The 24,717-nt window shown below is 52.4% G+C and overlaps 1 protein-coding gene across 1 annotated transcript in view; it reads right to left on the bottom strand.

The window, feature by feature from the left end:
- The window catches only part of LOC141105517 (ubiquitin carboxyl-terminal hydrolase 5-like), a gene marked incomplete in the record, with an annotated part of 87,434 nt that overhangs the window by 30,004 nt on the left and 32,713 nt on the right, over positions 1-24,717 (bottom strand). The window contains 3 exon segments of the mRNA XM_073595378.1: positions 14,018-14,209; positions 16,367-16,455; positions 16,538-16,712. Coding sequence (XP_073451479.1) covers positions 14,018-14,209; positions 16,367-16,455; positions 16,538-16,712 — 456 coding nt within the window.

Genomic DNA, 24,717 nt, shown 5'->3' with positions numbered 1-24,717 from the left:
ATCTCACTGGTGACATGGATACTGGGGAGTGAGGTGTGTGTGGTGAGGTGTAGATATCACTGGTGACATGGATACTGGGGAGTGAGGTGTGTGTGGTGGGGTGTAGATCTCACTGGTGACATGGATACTGGGGAGTGAGGTGTGTGTGGTGGGTGTAGATATCACTGGTGACATGGATACTGGGGAGTGAGGTGTATGTGGTGAGGTGTAGATATCACTGGTGACATGGATACTGGGGAGTGAGGTGTGTGTGGTGGGGTGTAGATATCACTGGTGACATGGATACTGGGGAGTGAGGTGTGTGGGGTGTAGATATCACTGGTGACATGGATACTGGGGAGTGAGGTGTGTGTGGTGAGGTGTAGATCTCACTGGTGACATGGATACTGGGGAGTGAGGTGTATGTGGTGAGGTGTAGATCTCACTGGTGACATGGATACTGGGGAGTGAGGTGTGTGTGTGGTGAGGTGTAGATATCACTGGTGACATGGATACTGGGGAGTGAGGTGTGTGGTGGGGTGTAGATATCACTGGTGACATGGATACTGGGGAGTGAGGTGTGTGTGGTGGGGTGTAGATATCACTGGTGACATGGATACTGGGGAGTGAGGTGTGTGGGGTGTAGATATCACTGGTGACATGGATACTGGGGAGTGAGGTGTATGTGGTGAGGTGTAGATCTCACTGGTGACATGGATACTGGGGAGTGAGGTGTGTGTGGTGAGGTGTAGATATCACTGGTGACATGGATACTGGGGAGTGAGGTGTGTGTGTGGTGAGGTGTAGATATCACTGGTGACATGGATACTGGGGAGTGAGGTGTGTGTGGTGGGGTGTAGATCTCACTGGTGACATGGATACTGGGGAGTGAGGGTGTGTGGTGTGAGGGTGTAGATATCACTGGTGACATGGATACTGGGGAGTGAGGTGTGTGGTGGGGTGTAGATATCACTGGTGACATGGATACTGGGGAGTGAGGTGTGTGGTGTGGTGTAGATATCACTGGTGACATGGATACTGGGGAGTGAGGTGTGTGTGGTGGGGTGTAGATATCACTGGTGACATGGATACTGGGGAGTGAGGTGTGTGTGGTGGGGTGTAGATATCACTGGTGACATGGATACTGGGGAGTGAGGTGTGTGGGGTGGGGTGTAGATCTCACTGGTGACATGGATACTGGGGAGTGAGGTGTGTGTGGTGGGGTGTAGATATCACTGGTGACATGGATACTGGGGAGTGAGGTGTGTGTGGTGGGGTGTAGATATCACTGGTGACATGGATACTGGGGAGTGAGGTGTGTGTGGTGGGGTGTAGATATCACTGGTGACATGGATACTGGGGAGTGAGGTGTGTGTGGTGGGGTGTAGATATCACTGGTGACATGGATACTGGGGAGTGAGGTGTGTGTGGTGGGGTGTAGATATCACTGGTGACATGGATACTGGGGAGTGAGGTGTGTGTGGTGGGGTGTAGATATCACTGGTGACATGGATACTGGGGAGTGAGGTGTGTGTGGTGGGGTGTAGATATCACTGGTGACATGGATACTGGGGAGTGAGGTGTGTGGTGGGGTGTAGATATCACTGGTGACATGGATACTGGGGAGTGAGGTGTGTGGTGAGGTGTAGATATCACTGGTGACATGGATACTGGGGAGTGAGGTGTGTGTGGTGAGGTGTAGATATCACTGGTGACATGGATACTGGGGAGTGAGGTGTGTGTGGTGAGGTGTAGATCTCACTGGTGACATGGATACTGGGGAGTGAGGTGTGTGGTGGGGTGTAGATATCACTGGTGACATGGATACTGGGGAGTGAGGTGTGTGTGGTGAGGTGTAGATCTCACTGGTGACATGGATACTGGGGAGTGAGGTGTGTGTGGTGGGGTGTAGATATCACTGGTGACATGGATACTGGGGAGTGAGGTATGTGTGGTGAGGTGTAGATATCACTGGTGACATGGATACTGGGGAGTGAGGTGTGTGGTGGGATGTAGATATCACTGGTGACATGGATACTGGGGAGTGAGGTGTGTGTGGTGGGGTGTAGATCTCACTGGTGACATGGATACTGGGGAGTGAGGTATGTGTGGTGAGGTGTAGATCTCACTGGTGACATGGATACTGGAGAGTGAGGTGTGTGGTGGGGTGTAGATATCACTGGTGACATGGATACTGGGGAGTGAGGTGTGTGTGGTGAGGTGTAGATATCACTGGTGACATGGATACTGGGGAGTGAGGTGTGTGTGGTGGGGTGTAGATATCACTGGTGACATGGATACTGGGGAGTGAGGTATGTGTGGTGAGGTGTAGATATCACTGGTGACATGGATACTGGGGAGTGAGGTGTGTGTGGTGGGGTGTAGATCTCACTGGTGACATGGATACTGGGGAGTGAGGTATGTGTGGTGAGGTGTAGATCTCACTGGTGACATGGATACTGGGGAGTGAGGTGTGTGGTGAGGTGTAGATATCACTGGTGACATGGATACTGGGGAGTGAGGTGTGTGTGGTGAGGTGTAGATATCACTGGTGACATGGATACTGGGGAGTGAGGTGTGTGTGGTGAGGTGTAGATATCACTGGTGACATGGATACTGGGGAGTGAGGTGTGTGGTGAGGTGTAGATATCACTGGTGACATGGATACTGGGGAGTGAGGTGTGTGTGGTGAGGTGTAGATATCACTGGTGACATGGATACTGGGGAGTGAGGTGTGTGTGGTGAGGTGTAGATATCACTGGTGACATGGATACTGGGGAGTGAGGTGTGTGGTGGGATGTAGATATCACTGGTGACATGGATACTGGGGAGTGAGGTGTGTGGTGAGGTGTAGATATCACTGGTGACATGGATACTGGGGAGTGAGGTGTGTGTGGTGAGGTGTAGATATCACTGGTGACATGGATACTGGGGAGTGAGGTGTGTGGTGGGATGTAGATATCACTGGTGACATGGATACTGGAGAGTGAGGTGTGTGGTGGGATGTAGATATCACTGGTGACATGGATACTGGGGAGTGAGGTGTGTGGTGAGGTGTAGATATCACTGGTGACATGGATACTGGGGAGTGAGGTGTGTGGTGGGGTGTAGATATCACTGGTGACATGGATACTGGGGAGTGAGGTGTGTGGTGGGGTGTAGATATCACTGGTGACATGGATACTGGGGAGTGAGGTGTGTGGTGAGGTGTAGATATCACTGGTGACATGGATACTGGGGAGTGAGGTGTGTGGTGGGGTGTAGATATCACTGGTGACATGGATACTGGGGAGTGAGGTGTGTGGTGGGGTGTAGATATCACTGGTGACATGGATACTGGGGAGTGAGGTGTGTGTGGTGGGGTGTAGATATCACTGGTGACATGGATACTGGGGAGTGAGGTGTGTGGTGAGGTGTAGATATCACTGGTGACATGGATACTGGGGAGTGAGGTTGTGTGTGGTGGGGTGTAGATCTCACTGGTGACATGGATACTGGGGAGTGAGGTGTGTGTGTGGTGAGGTGTAGATATCACTGGTGACATGGATACTGGGGAGTGAGGTGTGTGTGGTGGGGTGTAGATATCACTGGTGACATGGATACTGGGGAGTGAGGTGGTGTGGTGGGGTGTAGATATCACTGGTGACATGGATACTGGGGAGTGAGGTGTGTGGTGAGGTGTAGATCTCACTGGTGACATGGATACTGGGGAGTGAGGTGTGTGTGGTGAGGTGTAGATATCACTGGTGACATGGATACTGGGGAGTGAGGTGTGTGGTGGGGTGTAGATATCACTGGTGACATGGATACTGGGGAGTGAGGTGTGTGTGGTGGGGTGTAGATATCACTGGTGACATGGATACTGGGGAGTGAGGTGTGTGTGGTGGGGTGTAGATATCACTGGTGACATGGATACTGGGGAGTGAGGTGTGTGTGGTGGGGTGTAGATATCACTGGTGACATGGATACTGGGGAGTGAGGTGTGTGTGGTGGGGTGTAGATATCACTGGTGACATGGATACTGGGGAGTGAGGTGTGTGTGGTGGGGTGTAGATATCACTGGTGACATGGATACTGGGGAGTGAGGTGTGTGTGGTGAGGTGTAGATATCACTGGTGACATGGATACTGGGGAGTGAGGTGTGTGGTGGGATGTAGATATCACTGGTGACATGGATACTGGGGAGTGAGGTGTATGTGGTGAGGTGTAGATCTCACTGGTGACATGGATACTGGAGAGTGAGGTGTGTGTGGTGAGGTGTAGATATCACTGGTGACATGGATACTGGGGAGTGAGGTGTGTGTGGTGAGGTGTAGATATCACTGGTGACATGGATACTGGGGAGTGAGGTGTGTGTGGTGGGGTGTAGATATCACTGGTGACATGGATACTGGGGAGTGAGGTGTGTGGTGGGGTGTAGATATCACTGGTGACATGGATACTGGGGAGTGAGGTGTGTGTGGTGGGGTGTAGATATCACTGGTGACATGGATACTGGGGAGTGAGGTGTGTGGTGAGGTGTAGATATCACTGGTGACATGGATACTGGGGAGTGAGGTGTGTGGTGGGGTGTAGATATCACTGGTGACATGGATACTGGGGAGTGAGGTGTGTGGTGAGGTGTAGATATCACTGGTGACATGGATACTGGGGAGTGAGGTGTGTGTGGTGAGGTGTAGATATCACTGGTGACATGGATACTGGAGAGTGAGGTGTGTGGTGAGGTGTAGATATCACTGGTGACATGGATACTGGAGAGTGAGGTGTGTGGTGAGGTGTAGATATCACTGGTGACATGGATACTGGGGAGTGAGGTGTGTGGTGGGGTGTAGATCTCACTGGTGACATGGATACTGGGGAGTGAGGTGTGTGTGGTGGGGTGTAGATATCACTGGTGACATGGATACTGGGGAGTGAGGTGTGTGGTGGGGTGTAGATATCACTGGTGACATGGATACTGGGGAGTGAGGTGTGTGTGGTGAGGTGTAGATATCACTGGTGACATGGATACTGGGGAGTGAGGTGTGTGTGGTGAGGTGTAGATATCACTGGTGACATGGATACTGGGGAGTGAGGTGTGTGTGGTGAGGTGTAGATATCACTGGTGACATGGATACTGGGGAGTGAGGTGTGTGTGGTGAGGTGTAGATATCACTGGTGACATGGATACTGGGGAGTGAGGTGTGTGTGGTGGGGTGTAGATCTCACTGGTGACATGGATACTGGGGAGTGAGGTGTGTGTGGTGGGGTGTAGATCTCACTGGTGACATGGATACTGGGGAGTGAGGTGTGTGTGGTGGGGTGTAGATATCACTGGTGACATGTATACTGGGGAGTGAGGTGTGTGTGGTGGGGTGTAGATATCACTGGTGACATGGATACTGGGGAGTGAGGTGTGTGTGGTGAGGTGTAGATATCACTGGTGACATGGATACTGGGGAGTGAGGTGTGTGGTGAGGTGTAGATATCACTGGTGACATGGATACTGGGGAGTGAGGTGTGTGGTGAGGTGTAGATATCACTGGTGACATGGATACTGGGGAGTGAGGTGTGTGGTGGGGTGTAGATATCACTGGTGACATGGATACTGGGGAGTGAGGTGTGTGTGGTGGGGTGTAGATATCACTGGTGACATGGATACTGGAGAGTGAGGTGTGTGGTGAGGTGTAGATATCACTGGTGACATGGATACTGGGGAGTGAGGTGTGTGTGGTGTAGATATCACTGGTGACATGGATACTGGGGAGTGAGGTGTGTGTGGTGGGGTGTAGATATCACTGGTGACATGGATACTGGGGAGTGAGGTGTGTGGTGAGGTGTAGATATCACTGGTGACATGGATACTGGGGAGTGAGGTGTGTGGTGGGGTGTAGATATCACTGGTGACATGGATACTGGGGAGTGAGGTGTGTGTGGTGAGGTGTAGATATCACTGGTGACATGGATACTGGGGAGTGAGGTGTGTGTGGTGGGGTGTAGATATCACTGGTGACATGGATACTGGGGAGTGAGGTGTGTGGTGGGGTGTAGATATCACTGGTGACATGGATACTGGGGAGTGAGGTGTGTGGTGGGGTGTAGATCTCACTGGTGACATGGATACTGGGGAGTGAGGTGTGTGTGTGGTGGGGTGTAGATATCACTGGTGACATGGATACTGGGGAGTGAGGTGTGTGTGGTGGGGTGTAGATATCACTGGTGACATGGATACTGGGGAGTGAGGTGTGTGTGGTGGGGTGTAGATATCACTGGTGACATGGATACTGGGGAGTGAGGTGTGTGGTGAGGTGTAGATATCACTGGTGACATGGATACTGGGGAGTGAGGTGTGTGTGGTGAGGTGTAGATATCACTGGTGACATGGATACTGGGGAGTGAGGTGTGTGTGGTGAGGTGTAGATATCACTGGTGACATGGATACTGGGGAGTGAGGTGTGTGTGGTGGGGTGTAGATATCACTGGTGACATGGATACTGGGGAGTGAGGTGTGTGGTGAGGTGTAGATATCACTGGTGACATGGATACTGGGGAGTGAGGTGTGTGTGGTGGGGTGTAGATATCACTGGTGACATGGATACTGGGGAGTGAGGTGTGTGGTGGGGTGTAGATATCACTGGTGACATGGATACTGGGGAGTGAGGTGTGTGTGGTGAGGTGTAGATATCACTGGTGACATGGATACTGGGGAGTGAGGTATGTGGGGTGTAGATATCACTGGTGACATGGATACTGGGGAGTGAGGTGTGTGTGGGGTGTAGATATCACTGGTGACATGGATACTGGGGAGTGAGGTGTGTGTGGTGGGGTGTAGATATCACTGGTGACATGGATACTGGGGAGTGAGGTATGTGGGGTGTAGATCTCACTGGTGACATGGATACTGGGGAGTGAGGTGTGTGTGGTGAGGTGTAGATATCACTGGTGACATGGATACTGGGGAGTGAGGTGTGTGTGGTGGGGTGTAGATATCACTGGTGACATGGATACTGGGGAGTGAGGTGTGTGTGGTGGGGTGTAGATATCACTGGTGACATGGATACTGGGGAGTGAGGTGTGTGTGGTGAGGTGTAGATATCACTGGTGACATGGATACTGGGGAGTGAGGTATGTGGGGTGTAGATATCACTGGTGACATGGATACTGGGGAGTGAGGTGTGTGTGGGGTGTAGATATCACTGGTGACATGGATACTGGGGAGTGAGGTGTGTGTGGTGGGGTGTAGATATCACTGGTGACATGGATACTGGGGAGTGAGGTATGTGGGGTGTAGATCTCACTGGTGACATGGATACTGGGGAGTGAGGTGTGTGTGTGGTGGGGTGTAGATATCACTGGTGACATGGATACTGGGGAGTGAGGTGTGTGTGGTGGGGTGTAGATATCACTGGTGACATGGATACTGGGGAGTGAGGTGTGTGGTGGGGTGTAGATATCACTGGTGACATGGATACTGGGGAGTGAGGTGTGTGTGGTGGGGTGTAGATATCACTGGTGACATGGATACTGGGGAGTGAGGTGTGTGGTGGGGTGTAGATATCACTGGTGACATGGATACTGGGGAGTGAGGTGTGTGTGGTGAGGTGTAGATATCACTGGTGACATGGATACTGGGGAGTGAGGTGTGTGTGGTGAGGTGTAGATCTCACTGGTGACATGGATACTGGGGAGTGAGGTGTGTGGTGGGGTGTAGATATCACTGGTGACATGGATACTGGGGAGTGAGGTGTGTGGTGGGGTGTAGATATCACTGGTGACATGGATACTGGAGAGTGAGGTGTGTGGTGGGGTGTAGATATCACTGGTGACATGGATACTGGGGAGTGAGGTGTGTGTGGTGGGGTGTAGATATCACTGGTGACATGGATACTGGGGAGTGAGGTGTGTGTGGTGGGATGTAGATATCACTGGTGACATGGATACTGGGGAGTGAGGTGTGTGGTGGGGTGTAGATATCACTGGTGACATGGATACTGGGGAGTGAGGTGTGTGTGGTGGGGTGTAGATATCACTGGTGACATGGATACTGGGGAGTGAGGTGTGTGGTGGGGTGTAGATATCACTGGTGACATGGATACTGGGGAGTGAGGTGTGTGTGGTGGGGTGTAGATATCACTGGTGACATGGATACTGGGGAGTGAGGTGTGTGGTGGGGTGTAGATATCACTGGTGACATGGATACTGGGGAGTGAGGTGTGTGTGGTGGGGTGTAGATCTCACTGGTGACATGGATACTGGGGAGTGAGGTGTGTGTGGTGGGATGTAGATCTCACTGGTGACATGGATACTGGGGAGTGAGGTGTGTGTGGTGGGGTGTAGATATCACTGGTGACATGGATACTGGGGAGTGAGGTGTGTGTGGTGGGGTGTAGATATCACTGGTGACATGGATACTGGGGAGTGAGGTGTGTGGTGAGGTGTAGATATCACTGGTGACATGGATACTGGGGAGTGAGGTGTGTGTGGTGGGGTGTAGATATCACTGGTGACATGGATACTGGGGAGTGAGGTGTGTGGTGAGGTGTAGATATCACTGGTGACATGGATACTGGGGAGTGAGGTGTGTGTGGTGGGGTGTAGATATCACTGGTGACATGAATACTGGGGAGTGAGGTGTGTGTGGTGGGGTGTAGATATCACTGGTGACATGGATACTGGGGAGTGAGGTGTGTGGTGGGGTGTAGATATCACTGGTGACATGGATACTGGGGAGTGAGGTGTGTGGTGAGGTGTAGATATCACTGGTGACATGGATACTGGGGAGTGAGGTGTGTGTGGTGAGGTGTAGATATCACTGGTGACATGGATACTGGAGAGTGAGGTATGTGGGGTGTAGATATCACTGGTGACATGGATACTGGGGAGTGAGGTGTGTGGTGGGGTGTAGATATCACTGGTGACATGGATACTGGGGAGTGAGGTGTGTGGTGAGGTGTAGATATCACTGGTGACATGGATACTGGGGAGTGAGGTGTGTGTGGTGGGGTGTAGATATCACTGGTGACATGGATACTGGGGAGTGAGGTGTGTGTGGTGAGGTGTAGATATCACTGGTGACATGGATACTGGAGAGTGAGGTGTGTGGTGAGGTGTAGATATCACTGGTGACATGGATACTGGGGAGTGAGGTGTGTGGTGGGGTGTAGATCTCACTGGTGACATGGATACTGGGGAGTGAGGTGTGTGTGGTGAGGTGTAGATATCACTGGTGACATGGATACTGGGGAGTGAGGTGTGTGGTGAGGTGTAGATATCACTGGTGACATGGATACTGGGGAGTGAGGTGTGTGGTGAGGTGTAGATATCACTGGTGACATGGATACTGGGGAGTGAGGTGTGTGGTGGGGTGTAGATATCACTGGTGACATGGATACTGGGGAGTGAGGTGTGTGTGGTGGGGTGTAGATATCACTGGTGACATGGATACTGGAGAGTGAGGTGTGTGGTGAGGTGTAGATATCACTGGTGACATGGATACTGGGGAGTGAGGTGTGTGGTGGGGTGTAGATATCACTGGTGACATGGATACTGGGGAGTGAGGTATGTGGGGTGTAGATATCACTGGTGACATGGATACTGGGGAGTGAGGTGTGTGTGGTGGGGTGTAGATCTCACTGGTGACATGGATACTGGGGAGTGAGGTGTGTGGTGGGGTGTAGATATCACTGGTGACATGGATACTGGGGAGTGAGGTGTGTGGTGGGGTGTAGATATCACTGGTGACATGGATACTGGGGAGTGAGGTGTGTGTGGTGGGGTGTAGATATCACTGGTGACATGGATACTGGGGAGTGAGGTGTGTGTGGTGGGGTGTAGATATCACTGGTGACATGGATACTGGGGAGTGAGGTGTGTGGTGGGGTGTAGATATCACTGGTGACATGGATACTGGGGAGTGAGGTGTGTGGTGGGGTGTAGATATCACTGGTGACATGGATACTGGGGAGTGAGGTGTGTGTGGCGGGGTGTAGATATCACTGGTGACATGGATACTGGGGAGTGAGGTGTGTGTGGTGAGGTGTAGATATCACTGGTGACATGGATACTGGGGAGTGAGGTGTGTGGTGGGGTGTAGATATCACTGGTGACATGGATACTGGGGAGTGAGGTGTGTGTGGTGGGGTGTAGATATCACTGGTGACATGGATACTGGGGAGTGAGGTGTGTGTGGTGGGGTGTAGATATCACTAGTGACATGGATACTGGGGAGTGAGGTGTGTGTGGTGGGGTGTAGATCTCACTGGTGACATGGATACTGGGGAGTGAGGTGTGTGTGGTGGGGTGTAGATATCACTGGTGACATGGATACTGGGGAGTGAGGTGTGTGTGGTGAGGTGTAGATATCACTGGTGACATGGATACTGGGGAGTGAGGTGTGTGGTGAGGTGTAGATATCACTGGTGACATGGATACTGGGGAGTGAGGTGTGTGTGGTGGGGTGTAGATATCACTGGTGACATGGATACTGGGGAGTGAGGTGTGTGGGGTGTAGATATCACTGGTGACATGGATACTGGGGAGTGAGGTGTGTGTGGTGGGGTGTAGATATCACTGGTGACATGGATACTGGGGAGTGAGGTGTGTGTGGTGGGGTGTAGATATCACTGGTGACATGGATACTGGGGAGTGAGGTGTGTGTGGTGAGGTGTAGATATCACTGGTGACATGGATACTGGGGAGTGAGGTGTGTGTGGTGGGGTGTAGATATGACTGGTGACATGGATACTGGGGAGTGAGGTGTGTGGTGGGGTGTAGATATCACTGGTGACATGGATACTGGGGAGTGAGGTGTGTGTGGGGTGTAGATATCACTGGTGACATGGATACTGGGGAGTGAGGTGTGTGTGGTGGGGTGTAGATATCACTGGTGACATGGATACTGGGGAGTGAGGTATGTGGGGTGTAGATCTCACTGGTGACATGGATACTGGGGAGTGAGGTGTGTGTGTGGTGGGGTGTAGATATCACTGGTGACATGGATACTGGGGAGTGAGGTGTGTGTGGTGGGGTGTAGATATCACTGGTGACATGGATACTGGGGAGTGAGGTGTGTGTGGTGAGGTGTAGATATCACTGGTGACATGGATACTGGGGAGTGAGGTGTGTGTGGTGGGGTGTAGATCTCACTGGTGACATGGATACTGGGGAGTGAGGTGTGTGGTGGGGTGTAGATATCACTGGTGACATGGATACTGGGGAGTGAGGTGTGTGGTGGGGTGTAGATATCACTGGTGACATGGATACTGGAGAGTGAGGTGTGTGGTGGGGTGTAGATATCACTGGTGACATGGATACTGGGGAGTGAGGTGTGTGTGGTGGGGTGTAGATATCACTGGTGACATGGATACTGGGGAGTGAGGTGTGTGTGGTGGGATGTAGATATCACTGGTGACATGGATACTGGGGAGTGAGGTGTGTGGTGGGGTGTAGATATCACTGGTGACATGGATACTGGGGAGTGAGGTGTGTGTGGTGGGGTGTAGATATCACTGGTGACATGGATACTGGGGAGTGAGGTGTGTGGTGGGGTGTAGATATCACTGGTGACATGGATACTGGGGAGTGAGGTGTGTGGTGAGGTGTAGATATCACTGGTGACATGGATACTGGGGAGTGAGGTGTGTGTGGTGAGGTGTAGATATCACTGGTGACATGGATACTGGGGAGTGAGGTGTGTGTGGTGAGGTGTAGATATCACTGGTGACATGGATACTGGGGAGTGAGGTGTGTGTGGTGGGGTGTAGATATCACTGGTGACATGGATACTGGGGAGTGAGGTGTGTGTGGTGGGGTGTAGATATCACTGGTGACATGGATACTGGGGAGTGAGGTGTGTGGTGAGGTGTAGATATCACTGGTGACATGGATACTGGGGAGTGAGGTGTGTGTGGTGAGGTGTAGATATCACTGGTGACATGGATACTGGGGAGTGAGGTGTGTGTGGTGGGGTGTAGATCTCACTGGTGACATGGATACTGGGGAGTGAGGTGTGTGTGGTGGGGTGTAGATATCACTGGTGACATGGATACTGGGGAGTGAGGTGTGTGGTGGGGTGTAGATATCACTGGTGACATGGATACTGGGGAGTGAGGTGTGTGTGGTGAGGTGTAGATATCACTGGTGACATGGATACTGGGGAGTGAGGTGTGTGGTGAGGTGTAGATATCACTGGTGACATGGATACTGGGGAGTGAGGTGTGTGGGGTGTAGATATCACTGGTGACATGGATACTGGGGAGTGAGGTGTGTGTGGTGGGGTGTAGATATCACTGGTGACATGGATACTGGGGAGTGAGGTATGTGGGGTGTAGATATCACTGGTGACATGGATACTGGGGAGTGAGGTGTGTGGTGGGGTGTAGATCTCACTGGTGACATGGATACTGGGGAGTGAGGTGTGTGTGGTGAGGTGTAGATATCACTGGTGACATGGATACTGGGGAGTGAGGTGTGTGGGGTGTAGATATCACTGGTGACATGGATACTGGGGAGTGAGGTGTGTGTGTGGTGAGGTGTAGATATCACTGGTGACATGGATACTGGGGAGTGAGGTGTGTGGTGGGGTGTAGATATCACTGGTGACATGGATACTGGGGAGTGAGGTGTGTGGGGTGTAGATATCACTGGTGACATGGATACTGGGGAGTGAGGTGTGTGGGGTGTAGATATCACTGGTGACATGGATACTGGGGAGTGAGGTGTGTGGTGGGGTGTAGATATCACTGGTGACATGGATACTGGGGAGTGAGGTGTGTGTGGTGGGGTGTAGATATCACTGGTGACATGGATACTGGGGAGTGAGGTGTGTGGTGAGGTGTAGATATCATTGGTGACATGGATACTGGAGAGTGAGGTGTGTGGTGAGGTGTAGATATCACTGGTGACATGGATACTGGGGAGTGAGGTGTGTGGTGGGGTGTAGATATCACTGATGACATGGATACTGGAGAGTGAGGTGTGTGTGGTGGGGTGTAGATATCACTGGTGACATGGATACTGGGGAGTGAGGTGTGTGGTGGGGTGTAGATATCACTGGTGACATGGATACTGGGGAGTGAGGTGTGTGGTGGGGTGTAGATATCACTGGTGACATGGATACTGGGGAGTGAGGTGTGTGTGGTGGGGTGTAGATATCACTGGTGACATGGATACTGGGGAGTGAGGTGTGTGTGGTGAGGTGTAGATATCACTGGTGACATGGATACTGGGGAGTGAGGTGTGTGGTGGGGTGTAGATATCACTGGTGACATGGATACTGGGGAGTGAGGTGTGTGTGGTGGGGTGTAGATATCACTGGTGACATGGATACTGGGGAGTGAGGTGTGTGGTGGGGTGTAGATATCACTGGTGACATGGATACTGGGGAGTGAGGTGTGTGGTGAGGTGTAGATATCACTGGTGACATGGATACTGGGGAGTGAGGTGTGTGTGGTGGGGTGTAGATATCACTGGTGACATGGATACTGGGGAGTGAGGTGTGTGTGGTGGGGTGTAGATCTCACTGGTGACATGGATACTGGGGAGTGAGGTGTGTGTGGTGAGGTGTAGATATCACTGGTGACATGGATACTGGGGAGTGAGGTATGTGGGGTGTAGATCTCACTGGTGACATGGATACTGGGGAGTGAGGTGTGTGGTGGGGTGTAGATATCACTGGTGACATGGATACTGGAGAGTGAGGTGTGTGTGGTGGGGTGTAGATATCACTGGTGACATGGATACTGGGGAGTGAGGTGTGTGTGGTGGGGTGTAGATATCACTGGTGACATGGATACTGGGGAGTGAGGTGTGTGTGGTGGGGTGTAGATATCACTGGTGACATGGATACTGGGGAGTGAGGCACAATGTCCCCCCCTATGACTTCCTATGGGATTGTGTCTGGGCATCTAAGCAGTTACAGATGGATGCTGGTCTAACGTGTTTCGGGGACAAGGATCCGATTGGAAGGCTCACACTCAGCTGCCTCTGTCGCTCGCTCGGCACGCAGTCCCCGCCCCCTCACACAGCAGTCACATGATCCACAAGAGGCGGAAACACTAACATGTCGGAGAGGAGAAGTGAGGGGAGCAGTACGAGTCGTCATCATCGTTGCCATAGAAACCAAGGCTACCTTTGGGCTCATCTGGGGTCACCAATGGGGGGGCAACGTCTGGAAGTTCCTCCTCACCCTCCTGCAAACCCCCACCGCGAAACTGGGACAGGTCCAGCTCCTCCGGGACATCGATGGAAACGTCTGAGGAGATAAAGAAGGTCTGGCATTGGACGGGTTTGCACACATGGACTGTCAACTATGACTCTGCAGAAGGGACAACCCCATCAGTGCGCTTACTGCTCCTTCACCGTCCAATCAGCAGGATAGGGGAGGGGACCAATGAAGGAGCTGCCTTTCCTACACCCATCTAATGGGTCCCTCATCCCAACCCTTCCACTTTAATCTGCCCCTCACCTACCTCAATAGCGGGTGCTTCTCTTCTCCCTGCACAAATGGTAACGCTTGCTGACCAGCCGCTGTCATTATACAGCGGCCGATCGGCTCTCCAGTGTGAATCGCTGTAGCTGTACGTCGGTTCGCGTAGGTGCAGTAGCGGGCGGGCGCATGCGCTCATGCCGCTGCGGGAGCGTGCCTGCGGGTCGAGCAGAAACATGGCAAATCCCCGTTCTGACCAAATATCAGATCTACTTTTCCCAGTGATGGGGAACAGTGAATTCTGTCAGGTCCCTGGTAGCCCCTCCCCCCCCAGGTAGAACACGCCCAGGGAACACACTTAACCCCTTGATCGCCCCCCGGTCTTAACTCCTTCCCTGCCAGTGACATTATTATATTGATCAGTGCTATAAAAATACACTGATCAATGTATAAATCTCACTGGTCCCGAAAGAGTGTCATTTGGTGTTTAAATTTGTCCGCCGCAATGTCGCAGTCCCGCTAAAAATCGCAGATCGCCGCCATTACTAGTAAAAAAAAAAAAAAAAAAAAAAAAAAGAAAATAAAAGTCCCTAAACCTATCCCGTAGTTTGTAGATGTGATAACTTTTGGCAAACCAATCAATATACGATTATTGGGATTTATTTAATCAAAAATATGTAGAAAACGTATCGGCCAAAACTGAGCGAGAAATTTGTTTTTTTTTATAGTTTTTTTTTTGGATATTTATAACAGAAATTAAAAATAAAATGTTTGTTTCTTCAGAATTGGGGGGATTGTTTGTTTGTTTATCAAATAAAAACCGCAGAAGAGATCAAATCCCAGCAAAAGAAATCCCTATTTGTGGGAAAAAAAGGACGTCAATTTTGTGTAGAGCGTCGCACGACCGCGCAATTGTCTGATAAAGCGACGCAGTGCCGTATCGCAAAAAATGGCCTGGTCATTAAGGGGGGTAAATCCTTCCGGGGCTGAAGGGGTTAAACATCTAAAGAAAACTACAAGTCCCATCCCCCACTGCAGCAGACAAGACCTGCGCCGGAGAACCCCTCAGTGTTCTAGATCAGCAGAACTTCCTCTAGTCAGGTCCAGAGCCGGGAGGAGGAGTCTGCAGGAGCCCCGCCCCCCGCCATGTGCTGATCAGGGCCGAACGCATGGAATAAACGCACATTATTATTGTATCCGTGTCGATGCATTTATTACATTATTGCAAAATGCAGATTGTGGGGGAGATTTACTAGAAGGAACCAATCAGCTTCCAGGTTTGATTGAAGAAGCTCCATGCACAGCTGCACTAGATTCACAGTATTGCGATCTCAGACATCGCATGCGATTCGCACCCACACCGCCGTGTGCAGTGCCCGTTCAGCCATACAGTTGTATACAGTTCTATGGCTGAACTCACATTAGATTCACATTAAAATCGGATCCTATGAGTGTTCTCAGCCATGCGATTCCTGTGCGAGTTCAGTGTGCACTGCGATCTGTGAATCGATCTGGGGGGTGTCATCATTGTATTGCGGATGGGGGAACCTGCACAGAAATCGCACTGTGTGAACCCGGGCTGGGTGCTCCGCTTTTAGTAAATCCCCCCCTGAGCCTCTAAGGCTCCGCCCACAACTTGACGTATTGGGGGCGATGATTGCGGTAAAAATCGCACAAATAGAATCGCAGGACACCTAAAAGAAGCTTCTATATTCCATTTGCTTGAACGGCCTCCTGCGATTCTGTTAGCGATATTCTACCACGACTGACACCCGATGAATCGCAGGAACATTGCGCCGCGGTCGGGTGCTATTGAAATGCAGGCAACGCACCGGGAACGCACAGGCGTCCTGCGATTGCGAACTGCGGACAGAATCACGGCGATTCAGAACGCGGAGATGTGAGCGGAGTATAAAGGTACCCCTCGTTCTGAAGATGCTGGTCGCCTGGCTGTCATAATGGGGATGACATCACATTCCTTACCCAACTTCTTGGGTACCCAGTCCAGGCCGAAGGTGAACTTCTTTATCTGAATAACAAGATAATCGGGAAATGAGGCAAATCGGGACGTCCTGAAAAGAGACATAAAAGGAAACGATGAAATAAACGGAACGTTTTCCACCTAATAATACGGAACTTCTGGAATCTTCTTACTTAAGTGCTGAAGATTTGGCCTGCAGGGCGGCGCTCCAAAACTCATCCAACTGTTCTGGGGCTGCGAAGGCCTGGAGGCAGCAGGTGAAGGGGATGCGGGCGCGGACCAGCTCCGGGGGAGGGCGGTGATCCTGCTCCGCCTGCAGCTTGGCCTGTTCATAGGCTGAGAGTTCCTCTGTGTGATAGAAAGACAGACAACAGATCGATGAAGACAACAGATCGATGAAGACAACAGATCGATGAAGACAACAGATCGATCAAGACAACAGATCGATCAAGACAACAGATCGATCAAGACAACAGATCGATCAAGACAACAGATCGATGAAGACAACAGATCGATGAAGACAACAGATCGATCAAGACAACAGATCGATGAAGACAACAGATCGATCAAGACAATTCACAGTTCTATACTCCGTACAAACATCGCACGTTCGATGTACGAATCACAATCGTTTTCTTTGGGAACTCCAAGAGCTTTATCTGCTCAATTGGTAGATGGTGAGGCGGCCATCTTGGGCTTGCTCAGCACATTATGCTAGGAGCCAATTTACCTCCCAGCAGGTCTTTAGAGTACCGGAGGAACTCGCAGAACCGGGAGGAACCCCAGAGGAACCCTAAGGCGCATATACATGGAGAATATGCAAACTCCATGCAGGATGTGTCCTGAGATGGGAACCCCTAAACTATCGTGCAGGAAATCTGCATTCCCCGGTTCTATCCCTCTAAAGGGAACATTTAAAAGTGAAGTATGGGATTTTTTTTCTTCCCTATTCATACTTACCTAGGTGGATGAAGCATCGATCCCCCGCCGTCTCTTCACTGAGAACCGATCGATCGAACACCACCAATGGCTCAGTTCCCTCACCTCCCCAAGTGGAGAGCTGTAGACTGTCAGTCAGCATCTCTCCTGCTCTGATCCTTCACACTTATTGGAGCGCTGAGCTGTGGCGGGGGCGGGGAGCGTCTCACTGAGAGACGGGTGACAATCCAGGTACCTGGCGGATCCAGACGTTATTGTCGGGATAATGCGATGCCTGGATGATCTGTGATGTCAGTAGAGAGCGAACGTCAGACCACTCTCTACTGAAAACGGGTCACAGGACTGCAAAACTGATTAGGACTCCGAGGAGAAGCCCAGACAAGCTCAGGATGGACTTCTCCTTTAACCAGATACCGACCACCATTTACTGCGGCCGCTCTGCGCACAATCCCGTACATTTACTGCGGCCGCTCTGCACACAATCCCGTACATTTACTGCGACCGCTCTGCACACAATCCCGTACATTTACTGCGACCGCTCTGCACACAATCCCGTACATTTACTGCGACCGCTCTGCACACAATCCCGTACATTTACTGCGACCGCTCTGCACACAATCCCGTACATTTACTGCGACCGCTCTGCACACAATCCCGTACATTTACTGCGACCGCTCTGCACTGAATCCTGTACATTTACTGCGACCGCTCTGCACACAATCCCGTACATTTACTGCGGCCGCTCTGCACACAATCCCGTACATTTACTGCGGCTGCTCTGCACACAATCCCGTACATTTACTGCGGCCGCTCTGCACTGAATCCCGTACATTTACTGCGACCGCTCTGCACACAATCCCGTACATTTACTGCGACCGCTCTGCACACAATCCCGTACATTTACTGCGACCGCTCTGCACACAATCCCGTACATTTACTGCGACCGCTCTGCACACAATCCCGTACATTTACTGCGACCGCTCTGCACTGAATCCCGTACATTTACTGCGACCGCTCTGCACACAATCCCGTACATTTACTGCGGCCACTCCGCACACAATCCCGTACATTTACTGCGACCGCTCCGCACACAATCCCGTACATTTACTGCGGCCGCTCCGCACACAATCCCGTACATTTACTGCGACCGCTCTGCACTGAATCCCGTACATTTACTGCGGCCGCTCTGCACTGAATCCCGTACATTTACTGCGACCGCTCTGCACACAATCCCGTACATTTACTGCGGCCGCTCTGCACACAATCCCGTACATTTACTGCGGCTGCTCTGCACACAATCCCGTACATTTACTGCGACCGCTCTGCACACAATCCCGTACATTTACTGCGGCCGCTCTGCACAGAATACCGTACATTTACTGCGGCTGCTCTGCACACAATCCCGTACATTTACTGCGGCCGCTCCGCACACAATCCCGTACATTTACTGCGGCCGCTCTGCACACAATCCCGTACATTTACTGCAGCCGCTCTGCACACAATCCCGTACATTTACTGCGGCCGCTCTGCACACAATCCCGTACATTTACTGCGACCGCTCTGCACACAATCCCATACATTTACTGCGACCGCTCTGCACACAATCCCGTACATTTACTGCGACCGCTCTGCACACAATCCCGTACATTTACTGCGACCGCTCTGCACACAATCCCGTACATTTACTGCGGCCGCTCTGCACACAATCCCGTACATTTACTGCGACCGCTCTGCACACAATCCCGTACATTTACTGCGACCGCTCCGCACACAATCCCGTACATTTACTGCGGCTGCTCTGCACACAATCCCGTACATTTACTGCGACCGCTCCGCACACAATCCCGTACATTTACTGCGACCGCTCTGCACACAATCCCGTACATTTACTGCGGCCGCTCTGCACACAATCCCGTACATTTACTGCGGCCGCTCTGCACACAATCCCGTACATTTACTGCGGCTGCTCTGCACACAATCCCGTACATTTACTGCGACCGCTCTGCACACAATCCCGTACATTTACTGCGGCTGCTCTGCACACAATCCCGTACATTTACTGCGGCCGCTCCGCACACAATCCCGTACATTTACTGCGGCCGCTCTGCACACAATCCCGTACATTTACTGCAGCCGCTCTGCACACAATCCCGTACATTTACTGCGGCCGCTCTGCACACAATCCCGTACATTTACTGCGACCGCTCTGCACACAATCCCATACATTTACTGCGACCGCTCTGCACACAATCCCGTACATTTACTGCGACCGCTCTGCACACAATCCCGTACATTTACTGCGACCGCTCTGCACACAATCCCGTACATTTACTGCGGCCGCTCTGCACACAATCCCGTACATTTACTGCGACCGCTCTGCACACAATCCCGTACATTTACTGCGACCGCTCCGCACACAATCCCGTACATTTACTGCGGCTGCTCTGCACACAATCCCGTACATTTACTGCGACCGCTCCGCACACAATCCCGTACATTTACTGCGACCGCTCTGCACACAATCCCGTACATTTACTGCGACCGCTCTGCACTGAATCCCGTACATTTACTGCGACCGCTCTGCACACAATCCCGTACATTTACTGCGGCCGCTCTGCACTGAATCCCGTACATTTACTGCGACCGCTCTGCACACAATCCCGTACATTTACTGCGGCCGCTCTGCACACAATCCCGTACATTTACTGCGGCCGCTCTGAACACAATCCCGTACATTTACTGCGGCCGCTCTGCACACAATCCCGTACATTTACTGCGACCGCTCTGCACACAATCCCGTACATTTACTGCGGCCGCTCTGCACACAATCCCGTACATTTACTGCGGCCGCTCTGTACTGAATCCCGTACATTTACTGCGACCGCTCTGCACACAATCCCGTACATTTACTGCGACCGCTCTGCACACAATCCCGTACATTTACTGCGGCCGCTCTGCACACAATCCCGTACATTTACTGCGACCGCTCTGCACACAATCCCGTACATTTACTGCGGCCGCTCTGCACACAATCCCGTACATTTACTGCGACCGCTCTGCACACAATCCCGTACATTTACTGCGACCGCTCCGCACACAATCCCGTACATTTACTGCGACCGCTCCGCACACAATCCCGTACATTTACTGCGACCGCTCCGCACACAATCCCGTACATTTACTGCGGCCGCTCCGCACTGAATCCCGTACATTTACTGCGGCCGCTCTGCACACAATCCCGTATATTTACTGCGGCCGCTCTGTACTGAATCCCGTACATTTACTGCGGCCGCTCTGCACACAATCCCGTACATTTACTGCGACCGCTCTGCGCACAATCCCGTACATTTACTGCGGCCGCTCTGCACTGAATCCCATACATTTACTGCGGCCGCTCTGCACACAATCCCGTACATTTACTGCGGCCGCTCTGCACACAATCCCGTACATTTACTGCGGCCGCTCTGCACACAATCCCGTACATTTACTGCGGCCGCTCTGCACACAATCCCGTACATTTACTGCGGCCGCTCTGCACTGAATCCCATACATTTACTGCGGCCGCTCTGCACTGAATCCCGTACATTTACTGCGGCCGCTCCGCACACAATCCCGTACATTTACTGCGACCGCTCTGCACACAATCCCGTACATTTACTGCGGCCGCTCTGCACTGAATCCCGTACATTTACTGCGGCCGCTCTGCACTGAATCCCGTACATTTACTGCGGCCGCTCTGCACTGAATCCCGTAGATTTACTGCAGCCGCTCTGCGCACAATCCCGTACATTTACTGCGGCCGCTCTGCACACAATCCCGTACATTTACTGCGGCCGCTCTGCACACAATCCCGTACATTTACTGCGGCCGCTCTGCACACAATCCCGTACATTTACTGCGACCGCTCTGCACACAATCCCGTACATTTACTGCGACCGCTCTGCACACAATCCCGTACATTTACTGCGGCCGCTCTGCACACAATCCCGTACATTTACTGCGGCCGCTCTGCACTGAATCCCGTACATTTACTGCGGCCGCTCTGCACACAATCCCATACATTTACTGCGGCCCCTCCGCACAGAATACCGTACATTTACTGCGACCGCTCTGCGCACAATCCCGTACATTTACTGCGACCGCTCTGCACACAATACCGTACATTTACTGCGACCGCTCTGCACACAATCCCGTACATTTACTGCGGCCGCTCTGCACACAATCCCGTACATTTACTGCGGCCGCTCTGCACTGAATCCCGTACATTTACTGCGGCCGCTCTGCACACAATCCCGTACATTTACTGCGGCCGCTCTGCACACAATCCCGTACATTTACTGCGGCCGCTCTGCACACAATCCCATACATTTACTGCGGCCCCTCCGCACAGAATACCGTACATTTACTGCGACCGCTCTGCGCACAATCCCGTACATTTACTGCGACCGCTCTGCACACAATACCGTACATTTACTGCGACCGCTCTGCACACAATCCCGTACATTTACTGCGGCCGCTCTGCACACAATCCCGTACATTTACTGCGGCCGCTCTGCACTGAATCCCGTACATTTACTGCGGCCGCTCTGCACACAATCCCGTACATTTACTGCGGCCGCTCTGCACACAATCCCGTACATTTACTGCGGCCGCTCTGCACTGAATCCCGTACATTTACTGCGGCTGCTCTGCACACAATCCCGTACATTTACTGCGGCCGCTCTGCACACAATCCCGTACATTTACTGCGGCCGCTCTGCACACAATCCCGTACATTTACTGCGGCCGCTCTGCACACAATCCCGTACATTTACTGCGGCCGCTCTGCACACAATCCCGTACATTTACTGCGGCCGCTCTGCACACAATCCCGTACATTTACTGCGACCGCTCCGCACACAATCCCGTACATTTACTGCGGCCGCTCTGCACACAATCCCGTACATTTACTGCGGCCGCTCTGCACACAATCCCGTACATTTACTGCGACCGCTCTGCACACAATCCCGTACATTTACTGCGGCCGCTCTGCACACAATCCCGTACATTTACTGCGACCGCTCTGCACACAATCCCGTACATTTACTGCGGCCGCTCTGCACACAATCCCGTACATTTACTGCGGCCGCTCTGCACTGAATCCCGTACATTTACTGCGGCCGCTCTGCACACAATCCCGTACATTTACTGCGGCCGCTCTGCACACAATCCCGTACATTTACTGCGGCCGCTCTGCACTGAATCCCGTACATTTACTGCGGCCGCTCTGCACACAATCCCGTACATTTACTGCGGCCGCTCTGCACACAATCCCGTACATTTACTGCGGCCGCTCCGCACTGAATCCCGTACATTTACTGCGGCCCCTCCGCACAGAATACCGTACATTTACTGCGACCGCTCTGCGCACAATCCCGTACATTTACTGCGGCCGCTCTGCACACAATCCCGTACATTTACTGCGACCGCTCCGCACACAATCCCGTACATTTACTTCGGCCGCTCTGCACACAATCCCGTACATTTACTGCGGCCGCTCCGCACACAATCCCGTACATTTACTGCGGCCGCTCTGCACAGAATACCGTACATTTACTGCGGCCGCTCTGCACACAATCCCGTACATTTACTGCGACCGCTCTGCACAGAATACCGTACATTTACTGCGGCCGCTCTGCACACAATCCCGTACATTTACTGCGACCGCTCTGCACACAATCCCGTACATTTACTGCGGCCGCTCTGCACACAATCCCGTACATTTACTGCGACCGCTCTGCACACAATCCCGTACATTTACTGCGACCGCTCTGCACACAATCCCGTACATTTACTGCGACCGCTCTGCACACAATCCCGTACATTTACTGCGGCCGCTCTGCACACAATCCCGTACATTTACTGCAGCCGCTCTGCACTGAATCCCGTACATTTACTGCGGCCGCTCTGCACTGAATCCCGTACATTTACTGCGGCCGCTCTGCACACAATCCCGTACATTTACTGCGACCGCTCTGCACTGAATCCCGTACATTTACTGCGACCGCTCTGCACTGAATCCCGTACATTTACTGCGACCGCTCTGCACACAATCCCGTACATTTACTGCGACCGCTCTGCACACAATCCCGTACATTTACTGCGACCGCTCTGCACTGAATCCCGTACATTTACTGCGGCTGCTCTGCACACAATCCCGTACATTTACTGCGGCCGCTCTGCACACAATCCCGTACATTTACTGCGGCCGCTCTGCACACAATCCCGTACATTTACTGCGGCCGCTCTGCACACAATCCCGTACATTTACTGCGGCCGCTCTGCACACAATCCCGTACATTTACTGCGGCCGCTCTGCACACAATCCCGTACATTTACTGCGACCGCTCCGCACACAATCCCGTACATTTACTGCGGCCGCTCTGCACACAATCCCGTACATTTACTGCGGCCGCTCTGCACACAATCCCGTACATTTACTGCGACCGCTCTGCACACAATCCCGTACATTTACTGCGGCCGCTCTGCACACAATCCCGTACATTTACTGCGACCGCTCTGCACACAATCCCGTACATTTACTGCGGCCGCTCCGCACACAATCCCGTACATTTACTGCGGCCCCTCCGCACAGAATACCGTACATTTACTGCGACCGCTCTGCGCACAATCCCGTACATTTACTGCGGCCGCTCTGCACACAATCCCGTACATTTACTGCGACCGCTCCGCACACAATCCCGTACATTTACTTCGGCCGCTCTGCACACAATCCCGTACATTTACTGCGGCCGCTCTGCACACAATCCCGTACATTTACTGCGGCCGCTCTGCACAGAATACCGTACATTTACTGCGGCCGCTCTGCACACAATCCCGTACATTTACTGCGACCGCTCTGCACAGAATACCGTACATTTACTGCGGCCGCTCTGCACACAATCCCGTACATTTACTGCGACCGCTCTGCACACAATCCCGTACATTTACTGCGGCCGCTCTGCACACAATCCCGTACATTTACTGCAGCCGCTCTGCACTGAATCCCGTACATTTACTGCGGCCGCTCTGCACTGAATCCCGTACATTTACTGCGGCCGCTCTGCACACAATCCCGTACATTTACTGCGACCGCTCTGCACTGAATCCCGTACATTTACTGCGACCGCTCTGCACACAATCCCGTACATTTACTGCGACCGCTCTGCACACAATCCCGTACATTTACTGCGACCGCTCTGCACTGAATCCCGTACATTTACTGCGGCCGCTCTGCACACAATCCCGTACATTTACTGCGACCGCTCTGCACACAATCCCGTACATTTACTGCGGCCGCTCTGCACACAATCCCGTACATTTACTGCGACCGCTCCGCACACAATCCCGTACATTTACTGCGGCCGCTCTGCAC

The sequence above is a fragment of the Aquarana catesbeiana genome, linkage group LG08 (genome assembly GCF_042186555.1).
Source record: "Aquarana catesbeiana isolate 2022-GZ linkage group LG08, ASM4218655v1, whole genome shotgun sequence".
Classification (NCBI taxonomy): Eukaryota; Metazoa; Chordata; class Amphibia; order Anura; family Ranidae; genus Aquarana; species Aquarana catesbeiana.
The sequence above is the reverse complement of the archived record's forward strand: the minus strand, read 5'-3'. Positions and strand labels throughout refer to the sequence as shown.